At 33.9% G+C, this 20,769-nt stretch overlaps 1 protein-coding gene, 1 non-coding gene and 1 pseudogene across 3 annotated transcripts; 1 reads left to right on the plus strand and 2 right to left on the minus strand.

Annotated features, from left to right (window-relative positions):
• Positions 1 to 245: 245 nt before the first annotated feature.
• LOC110006769 (ATP synthase subunit b, chloroplastic) lies at positions 246 to 2,164 on the minus strand. Its single transcript, XM_088871028.1, is given in 2 exon segments — positions 246 to 648; positions 2,007 to 2,164. Coding segments are annotated over 2 exon segments (561 nt in total).
• Positions 2,165 to 5,706: 3,542 nt separating this feature from the next.
• On the minus strand, positions 5,707 to 9,234 carry LOC148781262 (DNA-directed RNA polymerase subunit beta'' pseudogene; annotated as a pseudogene). The gene is made up of 2 exons (XR_016058740.1): positions 7,362 to 9,234; positions 5,707 to 6,465 (listed from the first exon to the last, which is right to left on the minus strand). The product of XR_016058740.1 is annotated as a DNA-directed RNA polymerase subunit beta'' pseudogene (transcript).
• A 7,264-nt stretch (positions 9,235 to 16,498) lies between these two features.
• On the plus strand, positions 16,499 to 16,569 carry TRNAC-GCA (transfer RNA cysteine (anticodon GCA)). Its single transcript has one exon. It is a non-coding gene; the product is annotated as a tRNA-Cys (tRNA).
• Positions 16,570 to 20,769: the final 4,200 nt, after the last annotated feature.

Raw genomic sequence — 20,769 nt, forward strand, 5'->3', positions numbered from 1 at the left:
ATTCACTCACCATTACTTCATCAAGACCATGAATACAAGCAATGCCATCGCCCACTTGAAGTACAGTACCAATATTGACAATCTTTACTTCTCTATTATATTGTTCAATCCGTTCACGGATAATATTACTAATTTCGTCAGCTCGAATGATTACCATTAGTGCCTCTTAATTCTTTTTCGGAAGCAAAACAAGGAAAACAAAAAAGAAAAAAAAAAAATGCCTATGGTAGTGGTAAACTAATCAGTTATATCTTCATGGTCCCGAGCATGCCAATGTTAGCACTGATGGTGCGTAAATGTAACTCGTTGTTCAAATAACTATTCAGAGTTTCTAGAGCTCCTTGCAAGGCTTGTTGGAAAACTCGTTGTCGGACCTTATTCCTCGCTCTTTGTTGTTCAAAATGAATGCTTTCATTTTTGTAATTTTCTAATCGTTCGAAATTTTCATAAGCAGCATTAATCAAATTCCTTTTTTCTCCTTCTATCTAAGAGTATCCATTCACTTGAAACTCACCTGCTTCAATTTCCAATTTCCGTAAGCGAGCTCGGGCCTTTTCAAGCTGCTCAATGGCTCCCCCACGTAGTTCTTCTGAATTGCGAATTGTACTGAAGATTGTCTGATTTCGATTATCTAATAAATCACTTAATGAAAGTAGATTGTCTCCATATCAATTCCATAACTTCTATGATCTCTTCCTGAACCGAACATGAATCTTTCAATTCATTTGGCTCCCACGCTCAGTTACTTATGGGACACTCCCGTATCTTTTAATGAGCGTACCCTCTCTCTTCGTCTTCTAAGATATCGAAACTGATACAAGACTAGGATCCCCCGACCAGGTAACTGTCCAGAAAGTCGTTTCATTAATTTGATTATCTTTAAATTCAAAGAATTTTTATTCTACATAGGTCGTCAATTCAGCAGTGGATAAAAAAAGTCGGAGTGTCCATTTTTTTTACAGTGAATGGTTCACAATTATTTTTTATTGATATTAGTGTTCTATATCAGATAAATTACAAACTCTTCGTTTTGAAACCATCTCTACTAATGCAGTGGTAGAAAGAGTACCCCATTGTGCCTGGACTTCAAACTTTAGCTTTAACCATGTAAAGGGTCCTACATTATTGGATTGGTTGATAAAGAATCAAAGTGAATTTACCAATGAGTCACGAAATCCTATAGTTCTTGCATATGATTTCTTTATTTATTCAGAAGCAATTCGTCGGGATCATGTACCTTAATTCCTTTCATTTATTTATTATTTTATAACTTATAACATCATTTATAATATGATTATTATCTTTATTAAATTATTAGTATATAATTATTATTATTAAATATAAATATAAGTATATAAGTATAACTAATTTTTATTATTTAAATTATTACTATTTTAATTTCTTTTAATTTAGTAGAATCGAATTTCTATTTTAGAGATAGAAATATTTAGTTATTAGAATATTTCAACTAATTCTAATAATATAAAATATAAGAATTTCTATTCTATATTTTAATTTTAGATGTTTAAATTGAATTTAAATTTTCACTCATTTTATTTCATTTTTATTTTTATAATTTTAGAATTATTTTAATTTTAGATTAGAAATAATATATAAATATAAAATGATTGAATATCAATCTAAAATAGAATTTAAATTTATAAATAAAATAAGAAATTAAAAGATCAAATAAAAGATATAGGAATATCTATTGAAAAATAAAAGGGACTCAAATACAAATAAAATAAGAAATAAATAAAATAAATTACATAAATTCTAAAAATTAATACAAATTAAGAAAAGGAATTCTAATCTAATTTAGAATTAATTATGCAAATTGTAAAAAATAAAAAAAATATGAAAATGAGATTTTATGGATTTTCTTTTATTTTTTAGTTTTATTTTTCTTTTATTGTTATAGTATAGTAAAAAAATAAAATATATAATTCTAATATAAACGAGAATGATTAAAGTGCAGCTGGTAGGATATAGCCTATTCTTGAAATAAACAACTCGCACACACTTCTTTTCTAAAAAAAATCAACACACCAAGCACCACACTTGGATTTATTAGATTTGTTGCAAAAATATCGGTATTAAATTTGAAATTTCCGGCAGATGGCCAGTGGCCCAAGGAAACGAAAGAGTCAGTTACATTTTTCATATACTTTCCTTTTCTAGATAGGACTGACAAAACCAAACGGAGTTCGTTTTGTATCGCTTCACCCCATATCTTATTTTTATTTAATTGAAGTTCTCGATAAGATACTTCATTAGGTTAGGTCAGGTCCCGGGTCTCGTATCATTCTGTTCCCGAACCTTTCTTTCAATTCTTCGCTCTTTCTCCATTATATGCATATGATTTGATTGATTTTATCTGATCCGTTTATTCATTCAATCCACAATCACATGACGAGCTTATATCGGAATCTATCTAATTTGGTTTGGTGGGAAGTGGGAAATAGAAAATTACACTATATGGATAGTCCATAACGGATAGTCCATCTATAACTAATGACTTATGAGTATCTAATATCACATATACATGTGTCTCTTCCATAATGTAAACCATCCTCATCTTAGTCTTATATAGAATAGAAATGGATTTTATAGAATTGGATCGTATCCTAGAATCATTCCTAACCCACTTTGAATCTTATTCATGTTTGTAAACTCCTCTTCTTTATCAACACACAGATACAAACAGACAGATCCATCAGCTTGAATCGTTACACATCAAAATTTAATGGATCCGATTGCAGTTAATTACAATTTTTGATCAATCATTGATTGAATAAAAGGAAACCAAATGAAATGAGAGTGGTTAATGGTTACATATACATGGGAGTAGAAGTAAGTTCTTTTTTTTTGTCGCATGTCACAAACAGATAACAATTGTTATTCAAATTATGAGATGAATGAGACAAATGAGAATCTTAGAAAAAGACTTTTTAAGGGTTTTCCTTTTTGTTTGCTTTTAGAATTTTGTAATTACGTAAATATCTCTTTCTACCATTCTATATCATATGTACCGTAGATTGCCGTATCTATCATGTTCCCCAACCCCAAGGGGTATCTTTAGCCACCCATGAATTGGAATAACATTCATGGGCTTTTTCATTTTTATTTTAAAAAGGACTATTTTGATTGTGATTGATTTTGAAAGTTATTCAATGATGGCGCTCCATGGATTCGCCTATAAGCCACGGCTAAAGTTGCAAAATCAAAGCTTGAATACCGCTTGTGAATAATCCGAGGAACATGACAAGTATAGGAATCAATGAAGGGACTAAAGAAATAAGAACAACAACTACTAATTCATCAGCCAATATATTCCCAAAAAGTTGAAAACTAAGTGATAAAGGTTTTGTGAAATCTTCTAAGATATTAATTGGTAAAAGTATGGGAGTTGGTTGAATATATTTACCAAAATAACCCAATCCTTTGTTGCTAATACTTGCATAGAAATATGCCACTGTCGTGGGTAAAGCTAAAGGAACATTAGTATTTATATCATTTGTAGGTGCAGCTAACTCCCCCTGAGGTAACTCTATGATTTTTCGAGGTAAAAGAGCACTGGACCAGTTAGAAACAAAAATAAATAGGAACGTAGTTCCAATAAAGGGAACCATGGACCATATTCTTCTTCTCCAATCTGAGTTTTGGTTAAGTCTCGAATGAATTCAAGTACATATTCGAAGAAATTCTGACCATCGGTTGGAATGGTTTGCGGATTTTAAACAACTATAGTGGCTGAACCTAATAAGATAACAATTATGACCCAAGAAGTTATAAGTACTTGGGCATGGACTTGGAAACCCCCAATTTGCCAATAGAAATGTTGGCCTACTTCCATACCGAATAGATCGTATATCCCTTTTAGTGTGTTGATGGAACATGGTAAAACATTCATATTACCCCCTGATAGAAATGAAACTTAAGTTAAGAAGGAATTATTTTGATTCAATCATCTCTTTCTCGACTCTCCTACTTTGGCTTTGACTTTACTTTAATCGCATAGTATATTCCGGATACCCTGTAAGAAGTAATTAGATATCATGACTATTGATTTGAATCTCTTTTTCCAGTTTCAAGAATAGTAACCGATTCAATAAATCCTTGATTTACTGAAATAATTGACTTATCTTATTATAATTGACTGATCTTATTTTTAATCAATGACTTCCTAGATAGCTATAATGACCCTCACGAATTGCCAATAATAATTTATTAAGAATCAATTGGATTGAAGCTATAGTGTCCTCGTTAGCAGGAATCAGAATATTTGCGAGATCCGGATCACAATTTGTATCGATTAAACAAATCGTCTGAATACCCAAAGTGAGGCATTCTCTAATAGCCGTATATTCTTCTTGGTGATCCACGATGATTACAATATCGGGTAATCCCATCATATATTTGATCCCGCCCAAATATGTTTGCAAGTGAGATAACTGTCTCTTCAACATTGCTGCATCTCTTTTCGAGAGACGATTTAATCGACCCATCTTTTGTTCTGCTCTCAAGTCCCTGAACTTATGAAGTCTTGTTTATGTAGTGGACCAATTTGTTGACATACCACCAAGCCATTTTTTATTAACATAATGACACCGAGCCCTTATTGTAGCTGATGCTACTGAATCAACTGCTTTATCTTTCGTACCTACTATTAAGAAGTGCTTTCCTCTACTTGCTGCATCAAAAACTAAATCACAGGTTTCTGATAAAGAACAAGCAGTTCTAGTAAGATTTGTAATATGAATGCCTTTACGCTTTCCAGAGATATAAGGTGCCATTCTAGGAATCCATTTCCTAGTACCATGACCAAAATGAACCCCAACTCCTATCATCTCTTCCAAATTGATGTCCCAATAACTTCTTGCCATTTCTACCCGCACTTCCTCTTTTTTTTCAGGAATGAGGTACCCTGAATTTGAAATATAGAATTGTTCCTACGGAACCTTCTAATAGGGATGAACCGTTGATACATGGTCCAAGCTTTTCACTCCTTTCTATTCCTTATTAAATTTAAATTAAATTAAATTTCTTATCAAACGACTGTATAATCTGTAGCTGTATAATATAATATAGATAAAATAATGAATTTTCTCTTCTGAATCATTAAATCCCATAGAATGATTGTTCTGATGTATCATGAAAATTCTTTGGGATGCACGAACCACAAAATTCTCTGTGGTGGAACAAAATATCTCTCATCTTCTCATCGAATAAATTCTTCTTTTTTATTTCCAAAGAAATGTTGTTGTGCTCCTTGGAGTGGTGAACGAATCCTTTGAATCCGGTACCAACAGGTATCATCCTCCCCAGAACAGCATTCTTATTCAGACATTTCAACTAATCAATACGACTTCGGAGAGCGGCTTTCGCTAAAACCTAAGTGGTTTCTTGAAAACTCGCTTCTGATATGAAACTTTGAGTATTCAGAGATGCCCTTGTTATTCCCATTAGAATAGCTATGTAATATATATCTTATTCGAAAGCACGATCTATTCTCTTAGCTCGCAACAATCTGATTAGTTCTTTGGGTGAAAAAACATTAGACATTCCATCTTCTAAAACCAAAACTTTTGATGTTATTTGTCGTACAATTATTTCTACATGCCTATTAGGGATCTGCACATCCTGGGATCGATAAACCTTTTGGATCTTATTAACCAAAGAGATATTACTTTGCACTATGGGTAGCTAAGCACTAATAAAGAATTCCCAGGGAATTCCAAGAAATCCTGTTATGCATTCATTCCAGCCTTCAACCATCTTTTTTAGGTTCATTGATATTGAATCAATCGAACGAACTTCTAATACTTGTTCAACTTTTGGAAGACCTTGAGTTATATCACTAGATCATGATTTTTCACATATAAAAATAACTAATGTATCTCCCTCGTAAAGGATTTCTCCATAATGACCATGAACGGTTGCTCCGCGGGTAGCCAAATGGTACTTAGCTAATCTTATTACTAAAGAGTCAACATGAACAATTATAATTTGACCAGATTTTATGCACCGTCTGTCTTTGGATAGACATATATTTTCACAAAGAAACTATCTAAGGCTAATTATTGTTGATGTATCGTCCCAATAATCGTGATAGAGAAAGCACCAATTCAAAGTGAATGGAGTCAAAATGATGTTACTGCATGGATCAAGATTATAAATCCTTCTATTTTCATCCATTAAATAAGATTTAGGCACTAGGAAAGTCTCTCTTGAATTGTCAAGTAGTAAATATTTATTTAACAAGATCTCATTCTGAGTTATTGAATGATAAGATGACGAAAAATTCAAAATGTTAGGTACAGTCCGTAATGGACCCAACGAATTCCTAATTGAAATCATGCGATCCTCTTGAATTGATTCTTTTGTCACATTGTGACATTTCGAACCATTCAATGGACCAATTCGAGAACAATTAGATGATGACAAAACCATAAGAGATTCGCCCTGGCCTTCCTTATTTCTATTATGCAATGTACGAATAGTTCCTTGATGTTGGCTAAGTGATTGAGTCTTCGCCTTGGAAAACAAAGGATTGGTACTGATGTGAAATGATCCATTATTAGGAATAAATCCTGAACCCGCCATATCATTCTCTTTTCCAGTACATGAAATAGGAGACTTCACCAAATCAATTCCTATAAAATTTCGAATCAGATCGTTTACCCTTACTACAGTGAGGGAAGTATAAGCCTCTTCTTCTTCTATAGTACCATTTCGGTCTTGAGCCCAATTCAATACTAAGCAAGTCCGAACTAATTGAATGCTTGTATGAAAAATTCCTCGAATTGGTTTGCCATCTCCATAAAGAATACAATTGACAACTTGTAGTTGCAAATTATTCTTTCCTATAATAGATCCTAGGGAAAAAACATTACTAGATTTATCCCATCGGCAATTTCATAAGTCACTACGGGTCAGACTGAAACAAAATACTTTTTCTTGGTAAGTGTGATCTGTTAGACATAGATCCAATTTTTTTATTTTGATTCCATGTTTTTTACCCTTCTTGGTGGTATCAAGATGCTGCTATACCGGGATATATTATCCATCTCTCCAGGAAAATGGATATCCCAGAAGATATTTTCAATTCAATCCTTTTTTTTTTTTTTCGCCACGCGGACCAAGCCGCCTACTTGACTTCTTATATTCAAAGCGATTCGTGTATCTACTCCAATGATACTATTATCCATACCATTATGGACAAAGATCTAGGTAAGATATGCACTTCTTCAGGAATGAAAAAAAGCCGATTTACTTTGATTTGGATTTGGTATTTTGGTCCAAACTCTCTTGTCTTTTGATATTCAATTAAATCTTCTTCTTTTTATTATCCAATCGACTTCTATGGTCCCATATTTGGCAATTCATGAACTACTTCTGTATCGGGATCGTCGAAATAGGCAAGAATACTATCTCTACGTAAAATACCTTTTATGGGTATTTTAATCACGATACCAGGAGACCTTAGTTCCTTCTCCTACTCTTGATCATATTGGAATGGGATGATGAATCTATTTCTTCGCCTCTTCGCCAATAAATCAGAATTCTCGTGGAGAATAAGTGGATATATGGAATCCCAATTTCTGTTGGATATGATTCGATCAGGTTCTGAATAATAAGAAACCCTCCCCCTTTTTTGATCCCACCCAAACAATTTGTGTCTCACTCGATCATTATTCATCCAGAGGTCAGAAATATATCTCTCTTCGACATAAAGAGATTGAACATTCATTTGATTTTGATCCTTGTGGAGTGGAAACGACACTATATTGGATCTGCATGGACTTCCTAATAATACCCATAAATGACTTGTTTTGGGTAAGAGATGAACATTACCATGTGTATATTCGGGTGTATGGTACACATCGGTACTCTAGTGCATCTCTCCCTTTGAGTCCAAATAAATATGCTTTTGAACCCTCTCTTTTAAAGTGAATGTTCCAATGCGAATCTCAGCAATCACTTGTTATGATTCTAGATATTGATCATTTTGATCCAAAAGAAAACTTTTTGTTGGAATATTCACTTTATGTATAATATCCTGACTCTCAATAGTTACATGCAGGTCTATATAGCATAGAAAAGCGGGATGTCCATGATTTGTACGTGTGGGATGAACTAAATCCTCATTGAATTTGATTTTTCCATTAGAAGGAGCTCGTACATGTTGGGTGATACCGCCTATGAATACTCCACCGATATGAGAAGTTCTTAATGTTAGTTGAGTTCCCGGTTCTCCAATTGATTGACGTGCAATAGTACCTACAGATTCTCCTAATTAGACCAGGTTACAGTGAGTTGTACTCCAACCATAACATAATTAACAGATCCAAGATGTACTCCTACAAGTGAAGGGGCTTCGAATATATATTGATTGTGCCTGAGAGGTTATGAATCGATTGACAAGTCTAATCCCAATATCTTGATTTTGAGTTGCAATGCATTGCAGACCCATATATACATCGTTTGCTAATACGCGACCAATTAGTGTTTGGATAAAAATCCTTTCCATCACCCCAACCCCATTCGAGGACTTACGAAAATACCTCAGATAGTGCCATAGTCCGTTCTACGTACAACAATGTGTCTACGCGTGAGGTATTCAGCATCTGATGTTCGTACAACAGTATCCACAACTCCTTTGTGGGCTCCGTATCAAGAAATGGTATATTCCATTAAAGAAAGCCCTTCACGTAAATTACTTTGAATGAGAAAATCAATCATTTGACCTTAGGGATCCGACATTAATCCTCTCATACCTACTAATTGGTGGACCTGAGATGCATTTCTTCTGGCTCCCGAAATGGACATTATATAGATTGAATTAAAAGAATCAGTCATCCTTAAGTTTGGATTCATTTCTTGTCTCAAATATTCACTTGTAGCATACCATATCTCAATTGATTGGCGTAATTTTTCTATTGCATATACATTCCCATAATGCTGGTGCTTTTCCAAACTCAAACTTTGTTGTTCCGCATCTTGTACTAACCATCCCTTAGAAGGCATTGTTAAAAGATCATCAATTCCTAATGAAATTGATGTCAAAGTGGCTTGTCGAAAACCCAGAGTCTTTGCTTGATCCAGAATGTGTGATGTATATGCCATTCCAAAATGATCTATTAATCTACTAATAAGTTGTTTCATGGCAGTTCCATCTATCGCTTTATTGTGAAAGACCAGATCGACTCGTTCTGCCATAAGCACCTCCATATTCTGGTGAGTAAGATTCGACAATGAGTTTCCGTCTGTGATTCGAAGACTTATTTCCCTTTTCCTCTATCTTGATTCATGTACAAATTTTGGAATTGTGATACCTGTTGAACCAGAGATATCTTTATTCTCACGGGTATCACATAATTACTTAGGTACCAGATCAATAGGTTCGACAAAACCCTTGTATAGCTTCTTCCATTTCTCGATAAAAAGAAATATGACCAACAGTGGTTCGAATGTATCTACAAACGATTTCTTTTTTTACACTTTTTACTGTTCGATAGTGCTCGTGAATCTCATGGTAGATACCCAAAGATTCATATTGAACTTCAATGGGAACTTCTCTATTTATTGAGGGAATCACGCAATGATCTAGTTGTCACCGGAGCCACTAAGGAATGTATAAGTCGATTCGTTTATGATGATAAGCTCCAAGCGCATCATAGGAACTACAAAAATAAGGTTCTTTCTCTTTTGTATACTGATAGTTATTATCGTCAACTATTTCATTTTGATAGTTTCTGTGGTTACATGGATTTACGTATTTGTACAAATACCTTGCGATTCCCAATTGTTAGTACATAGAGGCCAATACGCATATCTTGAATTGGTACAGAAATATGATCTCCAATACCTGAAGACAAGAGATTCATATGAGAAAACATAAGTAAACAGGTTTCCACTTGAGCTTCCAAAGACAAATGTACATGAACAGCCATTTGATCCCCATCGAAGTCTGCATTGAATCCCTTACGAACTAATGGATGTGAACAAATAGCACGTCCCTCCACTAGAATAGGTTCGAACGTCTCTATGCCTAATCTACGAAAAGTAGGTGCTCTATTCAACAATACAGGATGTCCTTCCATAACTTCTTGAAGTATTTCCCATAGAATTGGTTATTTTTCCCAAATTTTACTTTTAACAATCCCTATGTTGGAAGCAACATGTTGTCTAATTAGACCACGGATTACAAATGTCTGAAAGAGCTCTATTGCTATTTCTCGAGGTAATCCACATTGATGTAATGAAAGCGAAGGGCTATTTCTCTGGGGTATTGCTATTTCTCTATTGCTATTTCTCGCGGATCCCATTATCAAGAAGTGTATCTATGGTTTCTTGTACTAACGTTTCCTGACATATCACTGATTCCCCAGGCGTAGATCTACTTGTTGTTAATGGATCAATAAGAGTATTATTCCGATAGATAACTCTTCTATAGAGTTCATTAATATCCGAACTCATTGGTTTACCCCTATCTATCTGCATGATTGGCTTCAACTCGGGAGGAAGAACTGGTAATAGGCACAAAACCATCTAATCTGGTTCTACATTTGTTTTAAGAAGATGCTTAGCGAAAGCCATGCGTCTAACAAAAAAATCCTTTCTTCTTACGATTTTTTTATCTTCTCATTCATTCCTAGCGGATCTTTCTTCCCCCAATTCCTTCCATTATACCAATGAATGATATGTAATAATTTTCAAATCCAGATCGGGTAATTGTTCTCTGATAGCACCTGCTCCAATAGATATATCTCTATTTCTAATAGATTGAAGCATGGGGTAGTAAAAAAAAAGTGGGATGCTGTATTTCTGGGATTGGATTTCATATCTGAATGAACCTCGTAATCGTAAGAATGTTGGTTTTTTAGCTATGGGCCTGGCAAAAGAGAAATTGGGATACATTCCTATAGAATCCCCCCCTCAAAATCGGACGTGAAGGTTTCCTCTCATCCGGCTCAAGTAATTGTACCTAATAAAGGGGTTCTCACTCCCAAATTTTACTCTAGATAAATTTCAAAACTACTCCTTACTCAAGTTCTCGGTGAGGGCCAATCCATATTTCATTGATTCATCTCTTCTCCTCAATGACTCATTCAATTACGACGAAGTCGAATTATTGAGTAGTCTCCTTCCCTTCGAATGATGAATTCTCTTAAATTAAAAGAATACTTTGGAATTCATAAGGGATTTACTTGTCTATGTATCATTCCATTTAATCTTTTAGGTCCCTACTTCGCCTCGACGGTTATGCCATGGTGTCCCTTGAAGTGAAGTATATATGTGATGGATAGACTCCTGTAACCATGTAATATCTGCTTATTTGAACATAATCTCTTTCTAAACTAAAAGAAATACAATGGCTGGTCCTAGTTCCACGAAAGACGCTTTTCTTATGAGGTTCAACTAGAATTCCCTATTGATTGATCTGCTACGGAATCGACCATGGATCAATTCCTCTTTCATTTGGAAGTATTGAACAGATCCATAATTTTGAGCTTCATGTTATTTTTCCTAAAAGACATGTCCGAGCTGGAGGCATCCCAATTGGATTGAACGGGATGACATTTTTCCATTCTGAACCTGTAGAATTGTAGTTTTGATCAAGTCACACTTCGCAGTATACTACGCCTTCTAATTCTTTAAAAGGTCTATCTAAAAGATTCGCCATGTAACTGGGATGACGTTTCAAATACCACACATGAGTCACTGAACATGCCAGTTTGATGTATCCCATTTGATATCTTCGTATCCGAGAATCAACAGATTCGACTGCGCACTATTAACAAAATTTCGGGTCTTCTTTTCAATCCCCGATGACTCGGTAATTTCCACGTGAACAAATTCCACTTTTGATAGGCCTAAAGATTCTTTCACAAAACAATCCATCTTTTTCCGGTTTATTGCTTTTGTAATAAAAAGTATAGGGTTTTGTCACTTCTCCAACCATCTCTCCATTATGTAGAATTTTGTTGGCCCAAGCAGTTATTCGTTGAGGAGAAACTAATCCAATTAGAAGTTGTTGATGTTTATATCGGCTGATCATAGAAGAAAAATTATGATTCATTATGATCAAGCTTCCTTCCTATTAATCTGGAAGTTCTTATCGGATACAAGGAATGCTTCAGTTCCCGAGCCAAAGATCATAGTTCCCGAACGAGTAATCAAAAAGGTTCTGGAGCACCCTCATGCTTAGGTATTGTTCCTCCAATGATCGTGGTACCAAGTGGTTCCTGGCGAGCTTTAATATGGTCGGATTTATAAGTAAGCATCTGTTGTAAAATATGAGCAACACCAAATCCCTCTAGAGCCCAGACTTCCATTTCTCCTACTCGTTGTCCCCCTTGCTTGGCCCTTCCTCTAAGGGGTTGTTGTGTAACAAGTACATAATGTCCACTGGAACATCCATGGATTTTATCATCTACTTGATGAATTAATTTCAGCATACAAGACTTTTCTATTATTACAGGTTGTTCAAAAGGATCTCCTATTCTTCCATCAAATATTCTGCTTTTACCAGGATAATCGGGTTCTAATACCCATGGATTTGCTGTTTTCTTATTGGCTTCATATAATTCTGGAAACACTAGTTTTCTCAAAGCCTCTTGCTCATATCTCTCATCGAAGGGTGTTATTCTATAATGTCTGTCCAGCAGATCTCCCGCTAACCTTAGTAAGCATTCAAAGATTAGTTCCACATTCATTTGTTTACGTACTCCTAAAGGGTTGAAGATCATATCAACTGGTGTTCCATCTTGCAAATAAGGCAAATCTTGTCTAGGCAAAATTTTGAAATGATACCTTTATTGCCATGTCTTCCGGCGACTTTATCACCCACTTTGATTTCACATTTCTGTGAAATATATACACGAATTTTTTTTGGATTATAACTGGAAGCCCCTTTTTCTGTATCCATCTCACATCAATAACTCGACCTCTTCCACGTATAGGTAGTTTTAGACAAGTTTCCTTTGCAGTGGATACTTGAATTCCAAATGACTCATAATAATCTATCTTCTGGGGCATACGATGATTCTTTCGCTATCTGAGGCATCAATTTACCTACTAAAACATCACTCGTTTCCACCCAAGATCCGAGCATCACAATTCCATTTTTGTCTAAATTACGGAGCAAATGAGCTTCTAAATGAGGTATTTTGTTAGTGATCATTTTAGGGCCGTGGTTTGTCACATGAGTCTGAATCTCATATTTCTAGATGTGAAACGAAGTATAAATATCTCCATATACTAGACGTTCGCTAATTAGTACTGTATCTTCAAAATTGTAGCCTTCCCATGTCATATGAGCTACTAATACGTTTTTTCCCAAAGCGAGTTCCCCACCAACTGTAGCTGCACCATCTACCAAGACTTGTCCCTTTTTAACATATTTATCTTGATGAACCTGAGGTTTTTGATGCATACAAGTATTTTTGTTGGAACGCTGATACGTAAGCAATGGAATGCTTATAGTGTATCCATTCCCTGATAAAAGGATCTTTTCAGTATTGATATAAATGACCTTTCCCTCGTGTTGGGCTATAGCTGAACCCCCCGAATCTAAGGCCGCTTGACGCTCCAACCCTGTTCCAACAATGCATTCTCGGACTAAGGAAGCGGAACTGCTTGACGCTACATATTAGAACTCATTAAAGCTTGATTCGCATCATTATATTTGATAAAAGGAATGAGGGAAGCTCCAATAGAAAAATATTGGAGGGGATAAATGCTTCGAAGTTCATTATGTTCCCGTACAATAGTCATGAATTCTTGAGCTGGAACGACCTGTTCATCTTGAATATCCTGATTTAAGGCAAAAGAATTTCTTGCTGCTACCATTACCATATATTGTTCATCACTCCTTGGAGATAAATAAACCATATGTTCGTCTTTTGATCTCTAAGATATTTCATAAAACGGACTTCGTATAGATCCCCAATCACCGATCCTTGCATGAATAGCTAAGGATCCGATAAGTCCAACATTGATTCCTTCGGACGTGTCAATTGGGCAAATACATCCATAGTGACTAGGATCGAAATCTCGTATGTGAAAGCTAGCAGTTCGCCCTGTTAATCCTCCGGGATCCAAATAACTCGGTTTTCGCCCATGAACTATCTATGTCAATGGATTAGTTCGATGCAAATCTTGAGATATAGGGTGTAGACCAAAAAATGATTCATAAGTGGTTGTTAATGCAGTTGAAGTTACCAAGTTTTGAGGAGTGGGTATAAATTTATGCCTGATTGCTCCACATAGAGTTCCTCAAACCACATTGTCCAAACGAGCCAGAGCCAATCCGAATTGATCCTGTAACAGATCTGGTACAGAAAGAATACGTTTATTTTTCAAATGATTCCTATCGTCAAGTGTTACCATTCCAAATTTCATTCCAATCAAATGATCTGTAGCAGCCAATACGTCTCGTGGTAATAAAAATGTATTGTTCTGAGGTATATCAATATTCAATCTCTGGTTCATATTTTGTCGACCAATCCTTCCTAATTCACATATTTGTTGAAAAAATCTCTTTTGTAATTCTTTACAGAGGGACTTAGAAAATACCGGATCATAGCCTAAACAAGAAAATTGTTGATAAACCTCCAAAATAGCATTTTCCTTCGACCCCAATTTTATTTTTCTCTCATTCAGGAAATACAATAAAATTTCGGTGTAGCAAACATTGTCTAGAATTTCTCTTAGATTCGTACCCATAGCTGATGGTAGATCTAGAATAGAAATTTTTTGTTTCTTGCTCCCACGGGCCCATATCCTTGCTTTTCTATCAATCTCTAATTCAGATCTTCCTCTCCGATTTGATATTATGGTGCCGGTATAAACAGAAATCCCGTTCTGGTCCAATTTTGGACTGTACTAAATACCGGGGCTTTGCAATAGTCGATTGATCACAATTTTGTATATTCCATTTACTAGAAAGTTTCCCAGAGAATTCATTAGAGGAATGTTTCCAATAAACGTGATTTGTTCTTACATATCTCTACCAACTATCCAAATTAACCCCGCGGGTACATATAATTCAGAGGAATGTGTGAGTGATTCATAAACAACATCCCTTTCTTTTATCAAGGGTTCCACCAATTGATATGTTTCCACAAGTAATTGAAATTCAATTTCTTGATCTGTATCTTCAATTTTTGGAAACTTATGAAGTTCTTATGCTAAGCCTTGATCAACGAACCCACAAAATCCTTCAAATTGTATCTGACTAAATCTAGGTATTGTAGATATTCCCTCATTCCATCCCGTAGCATCTTACTTATGTTTTCTATTTATCGAAAATCCCATTCTTGGATCACTCTTTATCGAACCATACGGATCGATTAAGCAATGATGGAATGTATATTCTGTTTACTGAATGACATGAAATTTTATCCAACTCCATATACGGGATAAAGGGAATTTTGTACTTCAATTCGAATTGGCTACAACTGGAAATGGAAATGATATTCCTGTAACAAGGATTCTGGCACTTATTGAGTTGAGCTTTGTTTTTGTTATAGAATAAGAATAGAATAGGGTTGGGTCTTTTCGATCAAATTTCTACCTAATTTAATTTTCTTATCTATCCATTATGATAATCAAAGTGGGTATCAGAAAAATAGATTGATTCAGTATTTATCCTTCTTTATGATAATGATAGAAAGACAGAATAATCAGGAGCATTAAAAAAGAGTTAACGCTTAGCTTAGCACTTATTTCGTTTCGTTGATTCCATGGTTCAGTTCATAGAAAGAAATTTTGATTTTTTCTTATTTCTATTTTGACCCATTTGAATACTGCATAAGAAGTGTTATATCTATTAGATTAAATATCTAAGTAAATGCAATGCAGATATAGCCATCTAGCTAGCCACATATTCCATCTTTTATCGTAGCTCTAATATATTCATGCCATATCATGATTTATTTCTATTTTCTATTCAAAGTTGGAATACGACGGTTCCCTGTAAGGATGTGTAAATAAAATACCTGACTAGGTATGTAATAATTCTTGTTTGGGGTTTATATATACACAGAGTTGTTGTTATAATTATGATTAATTTCGTTTGAATATGAATTGAATATTGAATCAATGTAATTTGAAATGAAAAGAATTGATACTAATTAGTTGTGTATAAATTTGATTCTCTTGTGCCATTAAGGAAACAGAGATCCAAGAACCATTTATGAATTCAGATTCATTCAACAGTTAATGGTTCTAATTATTCAGGAATTATTTATTCTTCTGTGACTAGAAGTTCTTTCTTTATCCTTTTCAATCTAAAAAGGAAGTTTTTAGGTGTTGTGATTGTGATAAACAATCAATTGAAGAAAAAAATTTCAACTTGATCAATCAAATAAAAGGTACATTTTTGGAAAAGGATAAGGGAAAGGGGATTCAGGATCAAGATGAAATAAAATAAGAAACCATTAAGTAATCCCCTTGGAAAAAGTGTTTCCATTGATTTCTGTGTCGTTTCGGCGGCATGGCCAAATGGTAAGGTGGGGGACTGCAAATCCTTTTTCCCCAGTTCAAATCTGGGTGCTGCCTGATCAACAAAGGACTCGAAATCTCTTATTCGCCTGATATGACTCGCCTTCGTTTTGCCCAGCATAAGCAAAGGGCTGTCTATACTTTATCTTTAGAGCCCGGAGGTTCCATGAAATGAAGACTATAAATTGAAATTTTAATTTTTTCTTTCTTCAAAAATTTGCGTTATTGACTTCACCAATCCGTAATAAATGAGGGTTCATTTATTCACTTATTCATATTTGTACCCTTTCGATCGATTTTATTTATAAAATAAATAATAAAATTCAATTCTTAGATTCATAAATATGAAAAAGAGTAAGGAAACAAAAATCTTAGGATCAAAAGAAAGGTTGCTAAGGGCCTCTAAATCCTTTCGACTAGAATCCTGGAAGGGTTTATTGGAAGGACTATCAATCCTTCCTTTCCTAATCACTTTCTTAATCTCTACTGGTTGAATCGCGAATTAGATTGGATGATCCGATTAGGAATAAGAAGTTGTGTAAAGGAATGAAAATACCCTTATGCAAACTAGGATTTGTGTGCTTTCGATATTGGACAAGAAATAAATTGAAATAAATGTAGAGAATCAAACAAAGTAGAATTCAAAACTTTTTCTCTTCGGTAACACCCATCCAGGATCTATGTAATAGAGTGTCTCCCGATTATTTCACAGAAAGAGAGACAGTACGGCCTAGGTCAAAGAAAGGGGAGATCGAGGAATGCGATCAATAGTTATCTATCTTGATGGTACATCCTTATGTGTTGAAACACAACAACACAATGGGTCTTACCATTCCTACCTGAGTATCCAACCCATTGATAGCAACTTTGTATCTCTTGTGCGTGCTTAATGCTTCCCGATTTCACTCTAAATTAGAAATTTTTTCCAAACGGATACATTGGATCCGTTCGTTAGTAGCGTTGAGTCAGAATCCCATTTTGACTCTGCACCTTCGATCCACTATGATTAGTTATCAATAATGGAATAATTCCTTTCATACAAATAGGGGACACACATGGATATAGTAAGTCTTGCTTCGGCTGCTTTAATGGTAGTTTTTATATTTTCCCTTTCACTGGTAGTATGGGAAGAAGTGGACTCTAGGGGTACTACTTCTTTTTTTGGTTTTGACTAATTGAATCATTAATGTTCCGCAAATCATTTTTCAATAAAAAGAAAAATATCTCCATCTACAAATTCCAAAGGAGTACAATAATTCAATAATATTGAATAATAACCAATAGCCTTTGGATCAAATATTTCAATTATTCCCGAGTTCATATTTCGAAACTCAAACGGATACACACGATCAAAAATTTCTTTTTATCTTCCAACCGAGTTCTTCCTCAATATTCCTTTTTGATTAACCAATTCTTACCAGAACTATGGATCTTAGAATGAGGAAGAACCTTATTTTTTATTTTCTTTTTATTTACTTCCTTCTTTAACTGCTAATCAGATCTTGCTTCCGTCGGGTGATCCACATATCACGTATTTCTCGTTTTATACTCCTAGGGATCTTATTTATGTTTTATACTATGGTATGGTTCAAGCATGAAAGATCGATGGAGTCTGCCCTTTCTTTTCCATATCCAAGTAATTTACAATAGAACTCCTTGGATTATCTGCTAACCACTCAATCAATTACTTATTCGGAATAATAAAAAAGGGATCACTTGGTTTTCTTTTTTACATGCCCGCACTATTCCTACATTTTCTCAATATATCTTGGGATTTTTATTGAAACGAAATGTCCGAATTTGTGAAATCAATACAATTACAATATGAAATCCCAAATAAAAATCATAATAAGAAACCTATGAATTGAAGGAGTTGACATTAGATTTTTTTTGGTTTATCTAAATAAATGCGAATGTAAATCAAATAGGAGTACTATTTACATGTACATATATGTAAACACATATTGTGATGTGGATTGATCTATATCAATCCCATATCTTGATAAATAGATAGTGTGGTAGAAAGATTCATTTAGTTATTTCTACCGCATTATCTTCGCTATCCATATCCCGCCGATTCAATCTAATCCACTTATTTAAGACTTGGAATTGTAAGAATTAGAATCCCTTTCATTTCTTCAAGCATTGATCATTGATAAGAACTAATAACGCAAGTTTCATTCAACACTTTGACTAACTATTTTTACATAAATGATAAGTAGAAAAGCAATAGGAATTAGAATGAACAGTGCAGTAGCAATAAATGTGAGGATATTTACTTCCATAATCTCATACCTTTTATTTTGCTTTGCAATAACTCGAGATCTAATCCCATAGAGATGATGAATCTTTCTCCATAATTCGTAAAAACAATGGATTAATTGAATCCTGATGATACTGAATTAGATCAATATCATCAAAAAATTCATCGTTGAGAATTTAATAGTATAACATAGGTAGATCCGTTATCCATACTGAATCAAAAAATGGGATTCCTCGTCCAATCAAGAATTCCATTGAATTTCTCATATTTTTCCACTCTTTCCTTTCTATAATTCATCCTCCGACTTAAATACAATGGGATAATCTGAAGTATCATCCGATTGGTGTTCCATTGGTCACAAACCCAAAGAGTAGAAGTGAAATTTGAAAGGGAAGGAGTCAAGTTCTAAGTCTTTGTGATGATCTAATATTGGGAGACAGAAAAGTGTGATAACTATCATCGTGGTCCTAGTATGGAAAGTCTAATATTATGACAAATTCTTTATTTATTTTTATTGATTATGTTCTTTCTTTGATAGGACCACTGGAATATGAAAAAGGGGGGTAGGTTATTGTCTGGATTACAATGTGAGGTTAAGTTCATTGCGTATCTGTATATCGTATAATAAAGGAATAAAAGGAATACAATTCGTGCATGTGCTCCTACGAAACATATGGGGACTCTAATTTTTTATTGATCAGGAACAATCGAAAAAGCCATACCAGTACGGCCCTTCCCTTGGGATCCTGAATATGGTGATACTTCCGATTGTATGAACCTGTATGAACCTAGATATCCCCTATCAATCCCTACTAGTTAAGAAATTGAGATTTCCGTATTTTCTGATGAGAAATGTGAAATAAGGATCTTCCCGATGGGAATTAGGTCCTTTTTTACCCCCTAAAAAGAGAGATGGATCGATCCAATCATCAGATCCTAATCAGGATTGACGGGCTCGAACTCGCAACTTCCGCCTTGACAGGGTGGTGCTCTAATCGATTGAACTATAATACCAGGAAAATGACGTATACAGCCCGCATATTCTTCTTATTTTTATTTTATTTTTATTTTTTTTGGACCATTTCATTATTTCATTTATAATTTTATTATATTTTATATTATATATTAAATTATAAATTATTTATAATTATATGATATTTAGAAATAATATATAATTTTAAATTTTCTATATTATGAATTTTATATTTTAACTTAAATTAAATAGATTTATATAATCTAATTTTTTATTTTTTATTTCTTTTGTATTTATATATTTAACTTAAATTAAATAGATTTCTATAATCTAATTTTTTATTTATTATTTCTTTTGTATTTATATATTAAAGTGTTGTAACAGAGACATGAATGATATACTGATATTCTATACATACTACATATTTATTTACATGGATTTCTTCCTTTCCATGGAACATGAATATACTAGACTAGAGTGGTAATAAAATAGATATATATCATGCACGAGTCTGGCCTGAAACTCCAACCTGACCCAATCGACAAATCAAATCTAAATAAATATCTAATAGACTAATAATATATAATATAAGTTAGACTAGAATTTTTTAGATTAGATAAAAGATCAAAATAATATCAAATCTATTTCAAAATTTATTGAAAATTAGATGGGATGTCAAATTCTTAATAAGATATAGAAATATCAAATTCTCAAATTCTATTAACTATTCAATTGAAATTAGAAATCTGATATTTTATTTCATGTAGAAATTGAATAATGAATAAATAGATTGAAAATAAAATTGAAAATCAATAGAAAATAGAAATATGATATTTATGTAGATAAATATATGATTTGAAGTTAAATACAAATCAATAAAAAAATCGACTAAAATAATCGCACGGACCCAGGACACATTCTTGTGCTTGTGGAAATGCTGGTGTTTCAAAAATGCAACTTACGAAAGAGTTTCATTATTAATATGGGGATTTTTATTTGTATAACCAGCCTAGTAAGGCAA

The sequence above is a fragment of the Amborella trichopoda genome, chromosome 7 (genome assembly GCF_054954075.1).
Source record: "Amborella trichopoda isolate Santa Cruz 75 chromosome 7, AtrichopodaSantaCruz75HAP2 v2.0, whole genome shotgun sequence".
NCBI lineage: Eukaryota > Viridiplantae > Streptophyta > Magnoliopsida > Amborellales > Amborellaceae > Amborella > Amborella trichopoda.